Raw genomic sequence first — 17,713 nt, 5'->3', positions numbered from 1 at the left:
ACTAGACAGCGACCCAGCCATATGCAAATCAGTCTTGATCCTACTTCAATAGGAACTGCACAGCCCAAAATACTAGGCCACGTCTCCTCCACATATGAACACAGCAACCACATACCAGGTTCAGCCTGCTTAGACCTCAACCGTGATGTGTGGTTGGAGTCTTCTGGCACTCTGAGAATGGGACCCTTTTCTGGGCATAAATGTGTCACTTTAGCATGAACAGCAAAAACTGATGTCCTCCATAATTTTTCCTGCTCAGATAGGGCCTGGACTGAAAGTTCAGGCTGGACTGTTTTTATTTGCGCGGGGTCAACATTGATTTGTATATGGTTGATTCTTGCCTGAGATTGTATGATGGCACACTAAAGTATACAAAAAAGTGATAGACGCAGTGCTCAAATTAATGTCAGCAATTATTCGGGGCACATCCTAGCCCATCGTTATTTTGCATACTATATCATCTGAGTTTGGAGCCTGCCATATGCAAATCAGTCTCGACCCTACTCCAGTGGGAGCAGTCCAGCTCGAACTGCCAGGCCAGGTTCTCTCGGAACCAGAATTCAATCAACGCAGGACCGTTTTCGCGCTAGTTAAGGCTCAACAGCTCGATATAGTTTTTTTGTACGCTTTGGTGTGCCACCCTAAGTGGGAAGGTGGGCCAACCCAGATGTGAGCACCAAGCATACTCTGCCAATGGAACCAAGCTGAACCTTTCTGATGGGTGTTTGCAAACCCAAAGGCTCCCAATTGTAACAATATCTGTATTGTGTGAGTACTGGATGGTATAGAGGGACCCCCAGCCCTTGCAGTTAATAACCTCATGGCTTCTCTCTTGTGCCCCAAAGGAGTACCTTTCTATGGGCTTTATAGTGGAATGGGCACATCGATCGTTGAGCGATATGACCCAAGTTAGTCCCCCAAGCCCGTTCAAAGTCCGCCTCCTTAACTAAAGAATCGTGATGCCATTCTCCAAGTGGGCAGGAAAACTGAGGTGCCACCCATTGACTCCAACCTCATTACGATCTTTCCAGACTAAACCCTCAGGCAACAGCACAGACCCTTCTCCGAAGTCAAGCAAAAACTCAAAGCGATTAAGTTTATCTACATGTTGCTTTTCCCACCGTGTCTCAAGATCCTGCACAACATTAAAGCATGATTCTGCGATGTAACTGATGGGGCATTGGACTGGTTGCAGGTAGGCAAAACCATGGTCACCCTCTTCTGTCTAGAGAAGATCGTTTTTGTGACAGCCTACCATGACAGATGCCTTGGTAGACGTTGCTCCCGCCAGGAGAAATATTGAATAGGAGAAAATGTGGCATGAGACAAAGATCCACACAACCCTGAAGACCACTGTAATGACATCCCAGGCCAGACCATGAAAAATGCTTATTATAACTGACAGTGTTCCTCCTGTGTATACATTTACCTGTTGATGGACTGGGTTCATATCTGACCGCAGATGGTAGAGCAGCTAGGTGTATGTGTCGGGACGTGTGCACATGTGGTGCATCTTCCTTACTTAAGCAGCAGGTCTTGAGCTGTGCTATCTCACTTCACAAGTGTAGCCCACATCTGAACTAGAGCCAAAGTGCTAAGCCATGGGTTCAACTTACAGTTCTAGTCATAACAATTTAATGGGCAACAGTTGCTTCTTGAGTAGAAGTGTGGGGAGGGGGAATTTAATTTAAGAGGGGACAATATTCCCATACCTCAATGAAGGCTCCCCTCTGTGATATTTTGGTATCCAATTTTACCCAGTGACGTAAGCATAAGACACAGCCTACTTCAGTACATTCAAAATTCTTTACTGGAATGTGAATGGCCTTAATGACAAGATTAAGAGGAGTACTGTCATACATTTTGTCAGAAGGCATTTCCTGATCATCCTCTTCCTCAAAGAGACTGACATGGGCGTCCGCAGAAATTTTTCCAGGGGGGGGCAACATTTTTACTTCATCACCATCCTCCGACATGATTGAGCACAAGTATTAAATAAACTAATAAAAAAATCTAATAAGACAAAGAGCTTAAATAAACAAAGAAACCCATGGGGTGGGAGAAAAATCATGTGAGGCTTCACAGCAGATTACCTGGCAACCACAATGAAACAGAGCATTGGCATAGCCAATAGGTCTCGCCTTTGGGAGCTTATAAGTGTTTAGCCGTGCAACACTTGAAGTTGTTGCACTAAAGATATTGTACTAGACAACTAAACACTTATAAGGTCCCAAAGGGGAGAGCTATTGGCTATGTCAATTCCTTTTTTTTTTTAAATGACAAGCAGTGCTATATGGCTCAGGCTGCCACTTAGTCCACCACATCCCACGTAGATGCTGAAGCCATCTTTGAATGGTTTTAAAGCCAATTCAAAAGCTGTCACCAGTGTATGTTAATCCATATCTCAACTGTGAGACTGCTCTCCTGCTTCCCAATTCTATGAAATACAAATGATGTAAAAAGAACATCCATTTCTGAGCTGCACGGCTCATCCTACCCACGTTTCATGCGCAGATTTGAAATACTGATGGTTTGGGCTTCCCGGAATTCAACTGGTTGAGAGGTAGACAGGTGTAGAGAGGTAGAGAGAGGTAGAGAGAGAGAGGCGTAGAGAGGTAGAGAGACAGAGGTAGAGAGAAGTAGAGAGAGAGGTAGAGAGAGGTAGAGAGAGAGAGGTAGAGAGGTAGAAAGAGGTAGAGGTAGAGGTAGAGGAAGGGAGAGAGAGAGAGGTAGAGAGAGAGGTAGAGGTGTAAAGGTAGAGAGAGAGGTATAGAGATGGAGGGAGAGGTAGAGAGAGAGAGAGAGATAGAGGGAGAGAGAGAGGTAGAGGGAGAGAGGTAGGGGTAGAGAGAGAGTGGGAGAGGTAGAGAGGGTTTGAGAGTAAAAGAGATAAAGAGGTAGAGAGAGAGGTAGAGAGAGAGAGGAAGAGAGAGGTAGAGAGAGAGGTAGAGAGAGGGGTAGAGAGGGGTAGAGTGAGAGGTAGAGAGAGGTAGAGAGAGAGGTAGAGAGAGAGAGGTAGAGAGAGAGAGGTAGAGAGAGGTAGAGAGAGAGAGGTAGAGAGAGAGGTAGAGAGGGGTAGAGAGGGGTAGAGTGAGAGGTAGAGAGAGGTAGAGAGAGAGAGAGGTAGAGGTAGAGGTAGGGAGAGAGAGAGGTAGAGAGGTAGAGAGATAGGTAGAGAGAGAAAGAGGGGTAGAAAGAGAGAGAGGTAGAGAGAGAGAGGTAGAGAGGTAGAGAGAGAGGTAGAGAGAGAAAGAGGGGTAGAAAGAGAGAGAGGTAGAGAGAGAGGTAGAGAGAGAGAGGTAGAGAGAGAGAGAGAGAGCGAGAGAGAGAGAGAGAGAGAGAGAGAGAGAGGTAGAGGTAGAAAGAGAGAGAGGTAGAGAGAGAAAGGTAGAGAGAGGCGTACAGGTAGAGCGAGAGAGAGAGAGAGAGAGTGCTAGAGAGAGAGAGAGAGAGGTAGAGAGAGAGGTAGGGAGAGAGGTAGAGAGAGAGGTAGAGGTAGAGGTAGGGAGAGAGAGAGAGGGAGAGGGGAGAGAGGTAGAGGTAGAGGTAGAGAGGTAGAGAGAGAGTGGTAGAGGGAGAGGTAGAGCGGGAGAGAGAGCGAGGTAGAAAGAGAGAGAAGTAGAGAGGGAGAGGAAGAGGGAGAGGAAGAGAGAGAGGTAGAGAGAGAGGTAGAGAGGGGTAGAGAGGTAGAGAAAGGGTTAGAGAGAGCGGTAGAGAGAGAGGTAGAGAGAGAGAGAGGTAGAGTGAGAGAGGTAGAGGTAGAGGTAGGGAGAGAGAGAGAGAGAGGTAGAGAGAGAGGTAGAGAGAGAGAGGTAGAGAGAGGTAGAGAGAGAGGTAGAGGTAGCAAGAGAGAGGGGTATAGAGAGAGAGAGGTAGAGAGAGGTAGAGAGAGAGGTAGAGATAGAGAGAGAGCAGTAGAGAGAGGTAGAGAGAGAGAAGTTGAGAGGTAGAGGTCGAGAGAGAGAGAGTGGTAGAGAGAGAGAGAGGTAGAGAGAGAGGGGTAGAGAGAAGTAGAGAGAGAGAGGTAGAGGTAGGGAGAGAGAGGTAGAGGTAGGGAGAGAGAGAGATAGAGAGAGAGAGGTTGAGAGGTAGAGGTGGAGAGAGAGAGAGTGGTAGAGAGAGAGAGAGGGGTAGAGAGAGGTAGAGAGAAGTAGAGAGAGAGAGGTAGAGGTAGGGAGAGAGAGGTAGAGGTAGAGGTAGGGAGAGAGAGAGGTAGGGAGAGAGAGAACGAGAGAGAGAGAACGAGAGAGAGGTAGAGAGAGAGGTAGAGGTAGAGAGGTAGAGGTAGGGAGAGAGGTTGAGAGAGAGGTAGAGAGAGGTAGAGGGAGAGAGAGAGAGGTAGAGAGAAAGATGTAGAGGTAGAGAGAGAGAGAGGTAGAGAGAGAGAGGTAGAGAGAGAGGTAGAGAGAAGTAGAGAGAAGTAGAGAGAAGTAGAGAGAGAGAGGTAGAGGTAGGGAGAGAGAGGTAGGGGTAGGGAGAGAGAGAGGTAGGGAGAGAGAGGTAGAGAGAGGTAGAGAGAGAAGTAGAGAGAGAGGTAGAGGTAGAGAGGTAGAGGTAGGGAGAGAGGTTGAGAGAGAGGTAGAGAGAGAGAGGTAGAGGGAGAGAGAGAGGTAGAGAGAGGGAGAGGTAGAGAGAGAGAGGTAGAGAGAGAGATAGAGAGAGAGGTAGAGGTAGAGAGGTAGTGGTAGAGAGAGTGAGAGGTGGAGAGAGAGAGGTAGAGAGAGAGGTAGAGAGAGAGGTAGAGAGAGAGAGGTAGAGAGAGAGGTAGAGGTAGAGAGAGAGAGGTAGAGAGAGACAGAGGTAGAGAGAGAGAGAGATAGCGAGAGGTAGAGAGGTGTAGAGAGAGATGTAGAGAGGTAGGTAGAGGTAGAGGTAAAGAGAGACATAGAGAGAGAGACGTAGAGAGAGAGGTAGAGAGAGGTAGAGAGAGAGGTAGAGAGAGAGAGCTAGAGAGAGAGGTAGAGAGAGAGGTAGAGAGAGAGAGAGAGATAAAGAGGGAGAGGTAGAGAGAGAGAGGTAGAGAGAGAGGTAGAGGTAGAGAGGTAGAGAGAGAGAGGTAGAGAGAGACAGAGGTAGAGAGAGAGAGAGATAGGGAGAGGTAGAGAGGTGTAGAGAGAGGTGTAGAGAGAGAGGTAGAGGTAAAGAGAGACATAGAGAGAGGTAGAGAGAGAGGTAGAGAGAGGTAGAGAGAGAGGTAGAGAGGTAGAGAGAGAGGTAGAGAGAAAGGTAGAGAGAGAGGTAGAGAGGTAGATTGGAGATCCTAGCATTTCCAGAGCATTAAAGGCACTACTCATTTGTAACGTCATTCCTTTCACTGCACATCCTGCTTTATCTAAATAACTAGGGCTCTCAAATACAAAAGGATGTTGTTGTCATAAAGCTTACAATTTGCAGCATCACAGTGGTTGCTACTGCAAAACCCCTTTTTAGAGTTGTGTATAACCTTCATGATTGACAAAAGGGGTTCTGCATCTTACTTCATATTGGAATTTGGAGGGGCAATGGAAAGGGTGCTATCTTCAAATTGCAATTTACAATGACATATATCAATGGTTTTCAAACGCAATGGCAGTCGCAAACCGTTGATCTGATACCAACACTGAGCTGCAGTTGGTACATGATTCAGAAAAGAAAAGTTGTCCCTGTGGAACAGCTTTCCCTTCGTGAATCATGGCAGGCGACAGTGAGTACAGACAGGGGTCCAGGGGCTACACTTGATACTGCAATGAACATGAGGAGCTCAAGGAGTAAACTTTAATCCATCTCATATGCAGACCCTTCTGTAATACTAGTGCTTATGGTGCAAAAAACAGGCATATCGTGTGTGGTGCAGACACTTCTGTTCAGTTTTAACTCTTTTTCAGTTGTCAACAAAATATTTTAATTCATATTTTGGTTTCCATTGTTAACTGTTTTTAAATATATCCATTATTGCATTTTAGAAATAATGGATATATTAAAAAACGTATAACAACAGTTAACAATGGAAACCAAAATATGAATTAAAATATTTTGTTGACAACTGAAAAAGAGTTAAAACTGATTATTACCATGGAAAAGAAATTGATGAAACTTTAATGTTCGCTGAAAAGTGCACACATCCATCGGAACAGAAGTGTCTGCACCACACACGATAGGGTATACGAAAGGGCACCTAAAGAGTAGGTACCAGGATGTAGTAGCACCAACAAAAGAAAGGAATATAGCTTGAGTACGAATAAATCACGAGTGCACAGAAGGACTTTCCAATTGATCTCGCAAAAAACAGGCAGACACACCCATTGCATCTCTGGGCGAATTGTGTAATTCGGTGCCGGCGTTAATGAGGCTTTGATGGTTTTCACCCCTTCCTAGGGCCCCTGGCTGCAGCTCCACTCTTCCTTAGCTTGAAAAATGTGCCCCCATCCCCGAAATTTGACTCTAGGTGCGCCTCTGCTTCAAGCTGTGGGAGCAGCCAGGCCCGGACCTTCTCTCTTGCCCATCAGCAGGACCGTCATTGCAAGCGCTTTCTCACGCTTTTAAAAAATTGACGGCCCTGCAGACAAACACCACTGTGGGGGCTGTCAATAGTGACGGACCGGTGTTCCAGAGGGGGGGCAAGTGCCCCCCCTTGCCCTCCCCTGCGGACGCCCATGGAGACTGACCTAAAAGGGACCATGTGGGCATTCCTCGGTATATGGGTTATGACAGGGTATTTCATTCTGGATTCATGTCCTGCTCTCAAGGGGTTGCCATACTCTTCCATATAAACTCCTCAATTATAGTTCAACAATCAAAAGAGGATCCTCTAGGCAGATATGTAGCAAACATTGGTCCTTGATCTATGTGTACTCCCCACCCTCCTCACTAGGCATCACTTTACACACTTTCACTGATCTCATGGCCGAATTACCGCCTGAGAAACTAGTAATAGGTGGAGATTTCAATGCTGTTATGAACAAGCAGAGAGATGTATGATGCATAGGACCTGATAAGACCTACCATCCAACATGATTCTCAGATTGGAGGTCTACTTTAGGTCTGGTTGATTTTTGGCATGCAAGGGGGGATAGGTAGAGTGGATACACTTATTGATCAACAGCACACCACTATGTTTCCCACCTCAACTACTTCGTCCTACCACAAGAGTTCTCATTAGACGTCTCTAAAATATTCATGCTCCTCAGAGGAATCTCAGACCATTCACCACTCCTACTGTAATTAAAAAGCCTCAAATGTAGACCCAATTATTGGTGGAAGTTTATCCTGTGGTGGCTTATGTCTGACAACATAGTCGCCTCGCTGCATGAAGACCTAGAAGAATCATTTTTGCTTAACCTCAAATCAGTGGGCTCAACTGTGACACTGTGGGAGGCTGTTACAACTGTCCTCCACTGGTTTCTAATGTCACTCGTCAAGGCAGAATGCTGAAAACACAAGGCTAACATCATGTCCCTTGAGTTAGAGGTGCTGAGCCTGAAGCAAGAGGTTGTCCAATCAGTATCCTCCCTCTACTTCAACAGCTTGAGATATTGAGGGATCAACCGAGGACTGTAGCAATAGATACTGCCAAGCAAGTGTGGCTGGCTTCCCAAAGCTGCATATATGAGTTTGGCAACAAGTTTTGTTAATTGCATCATAGGCTGGCAGCTGGCACCCTACTACCTGAAGCAGTTGCCAATAATGTGATTACAGATTCATAGGGTATTGCACGTGCAGCTTACTATCAAGCCTTGTTTGCCCCGGTCACACAACCGCATAATGAACTTATAACCCCACCATTGCAGATTTCCATCTACTCTCACTATCATGAGCAGACAGAGAAGCCCTAGACTCGCCCATGTTGCTGAAAGAGATTCTCAACTGCAAGGCAGCGACTGGTGCCTTAGAATCAGGAAAAAACCTGGGCTACACGTATTCCCATTAGAACTGTTTTTTCAAATATGTGCCTCTGATGAGCCCCCATTTTCATCATTATTTACAGAATGAACTCGGAAAGGCTGTTTCCCCAGCGTCAGGCAGATGACACAATCATGGACCTATATAAATCAGGAAAGCCTCCAGATCTTTCGCTCATAATTTTTCCAATTTCCCTCATCAATGTAGAGACAAGGATTTATGCCAAAATCCAGGAGTATAGATTAATAAAAGTCATCACCTCCTTAATTAATTGGGATTGCTTTGGCTTTAGGTGGGTCAGTGGGCCCTTTTGTACCAAGTCTTGGAGAAAATGACTCTCGGTCCCCGCTCACTCATCTACCTCTACATACCAAAATCCAGGACCCGAGTGGGAATACTATTTAACAAATGCCTATCCAATTCATTCCAGATCAAAAGGGGTACGGGAAAAGTGATTCCACTGTTCCTCTCCCCTTAACCACCGTGATTGAGACTCTGGCCAAATTGCTAAGAAGAGACATGCAAAATAGGGTATTGAGTGGTGCAACCTCCCGGAAAACTGCATCTCTCTCTCTATACAGATGATATGCTGCCTTTATCCTGTCCCAGCAACAAGGAGGCTTGTACAGATATTAATAGTGGTGCACAGACATAATATCGACTCCAAAATATCGTTTGGACATAATTTCGACTCCAAAATATCGTTTGGAGAAAATATCGACAGGACAGAATATAGACAGCCAAAATATAGTTTTTAAGGTAAGTGAAGTAATATCGTTTTTAAGGTAAGTGAAGTAATATCGTTTTTATTTTTAGGGTTCAGGGTCAGTTTTGGGTTTTTGGGTAAAGGGGTATTTTTAGGGTTCAGGGTCAGTTTTGGGTTTTTGGGTAAAGGGGTATTTGTAGGGTTCAGGGTCAGTTTTGGGTTTTTGGGTAAAGGGGTATTTTTAGGGTTCAGGGTCAGTTTTCAGTTTTTGGGCAAAGGGGTATTTTTAGGGTTCAGGGTCAGTTTTCAGTTTTTGGGTAAAGGGGTATTTTTAGGGTTCAGGGTCAGTTTTCAGTTTTTGGGTAAAGGGGTATTTTTAGGGTTCAGGGTCAGTTTTCAGTTTTTGGGTAAAGGGGTATTTTTAGGGTTCAGGGTCAGTTTTCAGTTTTTGGGTAAAGGGGTATTTTTAGGGTTCAGGGTCAGTTTTCAGTTTTTGGGTATTATTTTATTATATTTTATTACTATATATATATGTTTAATAAATATGAAATAAAAAAATATTTATTTAACGTTCATTAATTATTTAATTATTATAAGTTAATTTAAGTAATTTTAAGTATATTTTAGTAATTAATTATTAATATTAATTTAATTTAACACTGTTTTTAGTAAATACGATATTTTTTACAACTATATTTTTGTAAACGATATTTTTAACTCGATATTTTTGTACTTACCTGTTTGTAGATAGAAACTCGATATTTTGACTGTCGATATTTTCTCAACGATATTTTTGATGGTCGATATTCTGTCCGTCGATATTCTTTCAGTGATCCATTAATAGTATATGAATAAGCAGCGGGACTGAGAGTAAAGAGGGACAAGTCCCTTTGAGTACTGATTGCGGGCACGATAGTAGAGGTGCCATGGCAACCAAAGCTTCAACTAAGAACAGACCATTTTAAATACCTATGGATTCATGTTGCCTGATCGCCTCAGCAGACCTGGCATCTTAATATCCCTTTACTCATGGAACAGCTCAATAAGTACCTGTACAGATGGTGGACACTCCATTAATTATGGGCAGAATAGCACTCATAAATTTATAGCACTTTCTAAGCTCTTATATACTCTGCAAAACTTCCCACAGACTGTCCTGAGATCCCTCTTTAATAACGTACATGCCACAATTAGGAAACTTCTATAGATGGGCAAGCAACCATGAATATCGGTGAAATGCAGGCAATCCAGATTTGAGGAAGGCCTTGCAATGGAATACATCCAGCTGTTCTTTCAGGCTGCACACCTTACAACTGTTAAAGATTGGATATTTGGAGATAGGTTAGACTTAGGGTATTGACAGGAACTATATCTGATCTCCAACAGGGGTCCACTGCATATATTATATCAAACTAAAACCCCAACTCGCCTCTTTAGACCCACAACATCAAGGTTGCATGCTTGACATGCAGCCTTAAAGGTGAGTGAATGGCACTGCAAACCACGCAGGAAACTCTTCTCTGGTTGAGCAATTGACTCCCCTACAAAACACTAGCCCTAGCAATTAAAGGCTGAGATAACATCAAGATGTTTACATTGGGAGATGTGTGTAAGGGTGATGCCATCAAACAATACAAGGACTTACATTATGAGTATAGCCTATTAAGGTCCCAGATTTTCACTTTCTCAAATTGCATCACATACTGTACCCCCTCCAGGAGGAACTCCAGTATCTACCTGAATTTAACCCTCTAGAAGCAAAACTGATCTTAGTGCCAATGGGGAAAGGCGGTATATCATAGTTTTATAGATCAGTGAAAACTAGTGCTTAAGACCTTTTGGTCCTTCTAGGGGCAACTTCGGACACCGAACTAAGAACCGTAGACAATAATAAAGGAAAAGAAGTCTTGGCAGCTCCATACACCCTGACCATTTCAGCCCAAACCTGGCAAATATAATATTGCCATAGATTATACTATACCCCAGATCAGCTGCATAAAATGACCCGTGCATACCCACCGGTATGCGACTGCATCAGATCTACAATAGGTACTTTACTACACGTAGCTTGGGAATGCCAGACATAGAACATTATTGGAGATGAATCCAGTATTTCCTATCCACATCACATCACATCACTTGGGCACTCGCTAGGTCTCGCACCCAAAGTGCATTTACAGGGGCTTATGGAGAAGCAAGGGGGGAACTACACTAGCCTCACCCTTTTAGACCTTCGTTACCTAGGGCTAGCTGTACGACATTATGCGACTTGCACATTGCGTCACTTTACTACTCGCAAAATGCAATTTACAACAGTGTCTCAGACACTATTAGCGATTCCTAATGGCATCGCAAATTGCCTGCCTCATTAATAAAATATGGTACATTCCATTGTGACTCGCTATTAGGAAGGGAAGCCCCTTTTTAATAAAGAGAGTTGCAAACGCTATTTTGCGAGTCACCGACTCGCAAAATAGCATTTTTACATGCCAGGGCCCTTTTTTACGGTCTCAAACGGGACAATTAACCGTTTGCGACTGCAAAAAAATGGTGGTACATCTGGCCCTAAATCACTAAGTGCGATATAGCCAAACACTGCAGAATTCCACTCCCCCAAGTTACTAGAATGGAAAGAGGAAATGGACCACAGTTGCACACTCGAGAAGGCTGTTTATACAGCCAGATGTTGCCCCTACAAACACAACAAAGTCTGGGATTCATGACCTCGCACACTTTAGTCTGATGCAAACTTTACACACAATTGTTATGTACCCTAGAGGACTGATGGAGAAAGTCATGATGGGTCCACTGACAACATTAGCTTTCTGCACTGCGAATAAACACTTTAGCACTCAATCTCTTATCGTATTGCACGTTTCGATTACAGACGTTTGATTAACTCATATGTAAATCATACTGTAATAACTTATGTCATCCATATACGCTATATTTGTTTTACTTGTCCTTCAAGAATTCAAAACAATAAAAATGTTTAAAAGAAAAGAGATCAACAGCTATCTCTACAACCGTGGATGGTGCTTCATTAAGAAGAATGTGTTATGAACTCCTGATCAGAGAGAGTCGAACTCATACATCACTCAGATCTTTGGTGATGAGCAACAACTGATACTGAACCATGTCACAATAGTAGATGAGGGTTTTGCATCCTTTTAACCCCTTCAGTGCTGCGCAAATTCCTCTGCAGTGCTGAAGGTTCTAAAGAACCTATGGACTCTTGACGGAACGGTTCCGTCATGAGCACAGGCCAACCGACGCTCATGACGGAACCGTTCCGTCATGAGCACCGGAGGGGTTCATAAAATAATTCTGTAGAACTAGTCAGTCAGAACAAAGTAGTACATTATTGCAACTTATGCCGCTGTAACAAACCTGTCTCCCCTTATTGTTTGTTAAATACCCTTCCGGGTACATATTTATCTACTTATTGCTTTAGCTATTGAACTCATTATATTAGTTTGTAAAGAAAATACTAAAATTCCCTATTTGACTTGTTGTACAGTATTTGTGTTAGTAATAAACAAGATTGAAGTGATGCTTGTGATTTGTATAATCATAGGCATTCAAACAGAGAAGCATCCCAACTCATAATTCTTTTGCATATCATGCCACCTCAGTTTGAAATCAATCATATGCAAATTAGCCTTGACCCTGGCCCTCATGGGAACGGTCCAGCCTGAACTGCCAGGCCAGGTCCTTATCGTAATGGGAAAAAAGCAGCCTAGGAACAGTTTCCTCCTGATAGGAGCTCATCAACCAGACTTGGTTCCAGTAGGAGCGTGCGCATGGGATCCTTGCAATTAGTCTAACCACTGGCAATCAAAACGGGTAGCATCCAAACCCATTGTTCTTTTGTTCACTGTCTTACCTCAGTTTGGACCCAACCATATGCAAATCAGCATTTACCCTACTCCTCATGGGAACACGTTTTTGTATACTTCAGCAGGTCACCCTAAGAGGGATGGGTATACCTAGACATGGGTCCCATGCACATTGTTTTACTGGAACCAATCTATTCCTGGCTGATGAGCCCTTATCAGGGTGAAACCTGTCCTAGGTTGCTTGTGTTCTGAATCACAGAGGACCTGGCCTGGCTGTTCCCATTGGAGCAGGGTCAAGACTGATTTTCATATGGCTGGGTCCAAACTGTTGTGATATTGTGTGCAAATAATGATTAATTGGGATAGGGCCAGAGTAATTACCAGTGGCAGAGATTATTTCAAGCATTTCATCCATCACTATTTGCATACTTAAGTCTGAAGAAAGAACAGCCATAAAGTAAAATAATACCTCTCTCCTAAATTGATGGATACATTTTCTAAAGCAGCATTTTTTGCCACTGGTTGGTTTATTATAAGCAGCTTATGTTTGTAGGGAAATTGTGTCCTTTTACATAGTAAAGATGGCGCACTAGTAAAAGCTCTAATGATATATCCTGGAGAAGTTTTCCAAAAAGATAGATACAAGATTTAATATTGCTTACCAATGTTGTGCGTAGGTTCGTGAGAGTCCTTGTTAATTCTTCCACATTTACGTCACCATTCTAAAAGAAACAATGAGGAGGATGGATTATTGTAACGAAAAAGGTAATATAAAACATCTACAAAAAAATAGATTCATGCAACTATCATCCATCATAGAGGGAACAAGGACATCAGGATAACTGCAAAGCTGGAACGGAATTGCACAATGATTCCCTGAAAGATGCTCAACTAAGCAAAACAGCATGATACTCAAAATTCAGTGGTGGCTCAATTATTCTGGATCGTGGAACAGGTGGAATTTTACAGACAGACTGGCCAGTGTGTGTATGCACTGTGACTGAATGCATCCAGGCCAAGAAGTCATGTTCGAATCTACTGATGTTATCTCCAAAGAGGTGCATGACCTGCCCGTTAGAAACCTGCAGCTGTGGCATGGGAATGGTTTTACTACAAAAAAGGAGGAAGGCTTCGCTGTGGGCAACTATAGTTTGAGATATTGTGGATCTATACTGATAATTATGTATCGGGGAAAGCTTTTGTGCATTAGGTCTGAGAGTGCCTGGTAAGAATGAGTCAGCCAGTCGCATAAGCTAACATGTCAACATTTTGAAACAAGGAAGAGGGGATTTAAACAAATAAAATCGGGGGTCTTAGGTTTTTCACCTAATTGGCTTACAAAATTAGCAGTCTCCCGACTGAATCGGATCAGTTGGCATGTATGCATATGTTGCATGTCCCAGCCTTAATCACTTTCAATGTCTCTGGCCTGAAGTCTAAAATCACCAGGAAGTTCTGTGCTGAATCATTTCAATTGCTTTCTACACCTTTTTATTTCCAGCAGTCAATTCAAAGTGTGTGGAGAACGGAAGCTCTGTAAAGGCATTAATCTTGATAATTGGCATTTCAAACAATGTTGAAACAGACTATCAAAATGATTTAGTCTCATGTCAAAATCTTCAGAAACCTACATCGAACTGCATCATCCACAAGGAGCTTTTGTGGACGATGGCAATGCCTCCTCCTGGGCAGTCTTTTCTCAGGATCCTGTATCCATCGTGAATGGCGGTTGCGAGGTCGGGCGCAGCTGCCCAGTGGCCACCATTAAGTAGGGTTTGGGGGGTGGTCAGCTGGGAGGCGGGAGCAGGAGTGGGAAGGATATGCTGGACGGGCTGCCAGGACAGCAGCGGCAGGGAGAGTGAAACTGTAAAAGAGAGAGCAAAAGAGAAAAAAGGGTGCATAAGAGAAAATAGAAAGCAAAAAGGGAAAGGGGAGAGCAAAAGAGAAAAGAGAGAGCACAGGAGGAAATAGGGACCAAAAGGAAAAAGAGAGAGAACAAGAGAAAAGAGGGAGCAAAAGATAGAGCAAAAAAGAGAAAAGAGGGCACAGAAAAAAGCGGAACAGTGGAAGAGCAGAGTGCTCTTCCACTGGACCACCAGGTATGAGGAGCAGGCAAGAGCTTGCAGGTGGACAAGGGCCTCAAACCTACGGTAGAACGGAGATTACAGGTCTCTCAGGGCAGCACTTAGTGGTGGAGCTGCGCGGGGTAGAGCAGTCACACTCATAGGTTGGGAAGTGTTTAAAATAAAATTTTATTTTAATATATTAAAAATGGGTTTAATATGTATATTTTGTAATTGGTTAGTTGGATTATTATTTATTTTATTTATGAAGAGAATGTGTATGTAATTTTTTAAAATGTATTTAAAGTATCACATTTAATGTGTATTAATATACATTTTCGGGTCATGTTTGTGCGTAAATGTATGAACAATAGATTTTTAAACATTTATTCAATCCTTTTTTGCTTTTTGGGTAGGTTGTTGAGTTTGTAGAGCAGGGTCAGAAGTAATTTAAGTATATTTTTTAATGCTTTAAATTCATCAATTATATGTTAATGTGTGAAGTTGTTCATTAAATAGGCAAATTATCTACATGTATTTTTGGGAACAGTTCATAATTATTTCGGTCTTTTGTATAATTGTTGAATATATATTTAAAAATGTGTTTTATTTATTTCTTTTAATTTTTGTTTGTGTTTGTTCTGTATTATAACTTATTATAATTAGTTTTTGATTGTATATTTGTGTTACTTTGTTTGATTTGTAGGTAAGGCTGTGGAAGTATTTTGAAATATATCTGTATTAATTCTAAATTTCAATTATTTATTATTAATTGGAAAAACTGTTTCACAATTATGTCATTTAAGTGATAAATGATTTATATTGATTCTATACCTTTTTGGTTATACCTATTTATTTTTACATTTATAAATACCTGTTTTAGGTAATTTGCATTTCCAATTATCATGCTTTTTGTTATGTCTATTTATCTATATTTTTAACTTTTTTAAATGTATTATTATGTTGTGATTTCAAATGCTGCATTTTATTTACATTGATTCGTATTTATTTACGTATTAAATACATTGTGTATGTGTTGTTTTTAGCTGTGATCATTATTTAGGTCTTTATTTTACAATATGGTTATATGTATACTTTGATTCTCTACATTTGTTTTATTTTTTGGAATAGTAAATGTGATTATTTTAGAGATCTGCATTTTCTGTACTGCTGTTTAGGTGTGCATGCAAATAATAAATCTAACTCTTCCAAAATCCAACATTGTCACCAATGTTGCTCAATTTAGAGTGGAAATAATATATTTGTAGAGGGAAATAGTAAACCAGCCCCCCTTAAGTGTCTAACATGTTCCCTACTGTTGCATACATTGGAGAGGGAATTTTAAATCTGACATCTTCAAAGTCCTACACTTTCCATGCTCTTTCTCAGGTTGTAGTGAACGTAGTAAATATAACCCCTACAAAGTCCAACATATTTACCAGTTGTTCAGTTTGGAGTGGGAGTAGTAAATCTGACTACTACAAAATCCAACACTTTCCTTGCTATTGCTCAGTCAGGAGTGGGAACAGTAATTCTAACCGCTCCAATGTCCAACACTATCCCAACTGCTTCTCATGTTGTAAAAACCATTTGAAATCGTGTGTTTCAAGTGTTTGTCTCTCCTATTAAGTCACTAATTGGTACCTCTCTATCTACGGCTATAGTTTCTGAACGTTGGAAGACCTCGCGGTCAAACCCTTTAAAAAAGCAAATCTCATCCCACGGAGGCCAGTAATTATAGAACTATTTCACTACTCCTTGCTATTGCTAAGTTAGGTGAGAAGTTTGTAGCTAATTTGTAGCTAATTGGCTTTCTAACTAGATGGAAAAGCATAATTTATTGTATGAGACTCAAATGACTTTTAGACAGCATTGTTGAACTTAGTCAGGCTTAGTGACTGTGCTGGACCAGGATAAAGCTAGACTTTGTCGCCACTTTTTACACAGTGGATCCTGCTTTTCAAATTAAGCGTTCAGAGTGAATGGGTATTATGCTGCTGCTCTCAGCTGGGTTGACTAATTTTGTGTATGAATAGGAAAGCAATACTGAAATTACCTTCAATATCTCCTATTCTATTTAATATGTATATGAGTCCATTTGCAGCGGTATTCAAAAGAATTGGATATAAAAATATTTTTTATGCAGATGACTCACTGACTGAACTCTTCCAAGACAGAGGTGATTGCCTTTGGAAAAGTCAATCTCTGGCCCCAGTTGATGTGGCCTACCATTTTGGTGAGCCCTCCTATAGCAGTAAAAAAAAAGTAAAAAGCTAAGGATTGCCAATGGCTAAACATCTGAGCTGTCTTCCACAAATAAGTGTGGTGGTCTCTTTCTTGTTTTTTACAACTTAGGCTACTTCATAAGATCTTCCCATTCACCCCAAATAAGTGTACAGTGGTTGTGGCTACTGCAGCAATCAACTCCTTGTAAGCTTCAACAAGTGCAAAATGCTGTGAGAATGGCACTTTTTAGCATACCTAAATGGGAAAGTGTCTTTGGATTTGTAAATCCTCTCTTCTGGCTTTCAGTGGAATGACTTACATAATGTAAAACTGTGTGACTTTGCCATAAGGCAGTTCACAGTACAGTTCAAAATGCTACGCAAAATCTGCTAAAAATAAAACTACTAGAAATCTACACTGAGATAATCGACTCCTTCTGCATGTGCAGAAGGCGAACTATAACAGAACTTGTGGCAGAACTTTTTTGGTGCTAGCTGCACAGCTGTGGAATTAATGTACAATTTCTCTTAAAGCTCAGACCTGCTTGTTTTCCTTTTTAGAAAAGGTGTGAAAACATATCTGTTTACTTAATGAAGGGCAATAGAGATATCAGGGTATGTATCACTGAAATATTCAGGCACCAAGAAGCCTTAGGGCAAATGTTGGCACATAAAAATCACAAAATCCAATCAAATCAGTTATTCTGACTCCTCTAGTGTCCAACATTTTCCCTACTGCTGCTTATGATGCAAAGGACATCTTTTCCTAGTGTTGCTTAGGTTGGAGTGAGAGACATACATTTTCTTTTCTTGATGTATGTGCCTTATACCTTTGTTTGCATGGGGTTACAAATGTGTGTTTTTAATTGTATATTAAGGGCCTGATTTGGATGCGGTTAGGAAGGCCTCCTAATGGCATTTGCTCTGATTAAATGTGTCTTTCCAACCGACTTGGAAACGTTTCCAACCGACTGAGGATTTTGCGAGTTAGGCGTTAGGAAT

At 42.0% G+C, this 17,713-nt stretch overlaps 1 protein-coding gene across 1 annotated transcript in view; it reads right to left on the bottom strand.

Annotated features, from left to right (window-relative positions):
• The window catches only part of LOC144769219 (uncharacterized), a 221,179-nt gene that overhangs the window by 146,674 nt on the left and 56,792 nt on the right, over positions 1–17,713 (bottom strand). The window contains exon 4 of the mRNA XM_078653259.1: positions 13,086–13,145. Within this exon, the coding sequence (XP_078509385.1) occupies positions 13,086–13,145 (60 nt within the window). The remainder of the gene's footprint in view (positions 1–13,085; positions 13,146–17,713) is intronic.

Source organism: Lissotriton helveticus, chromosome 7, assembly GCF_964261635.1.
Source record: "Lissotriton helveticus chromosome 7, aLisHel1.1, whole genome shotgun sequence".
Lineage (NCBI taxonomy): Eukaryota > Metazoa > Chordata > Amphibia > Caudata > Salamandridae > Lissotriton > Lissotriton helveticus.
Note: the sequence above shows the minus strand (reverse complement) of the source record. Positions and strands in the feature narration are given on the sequence as shown.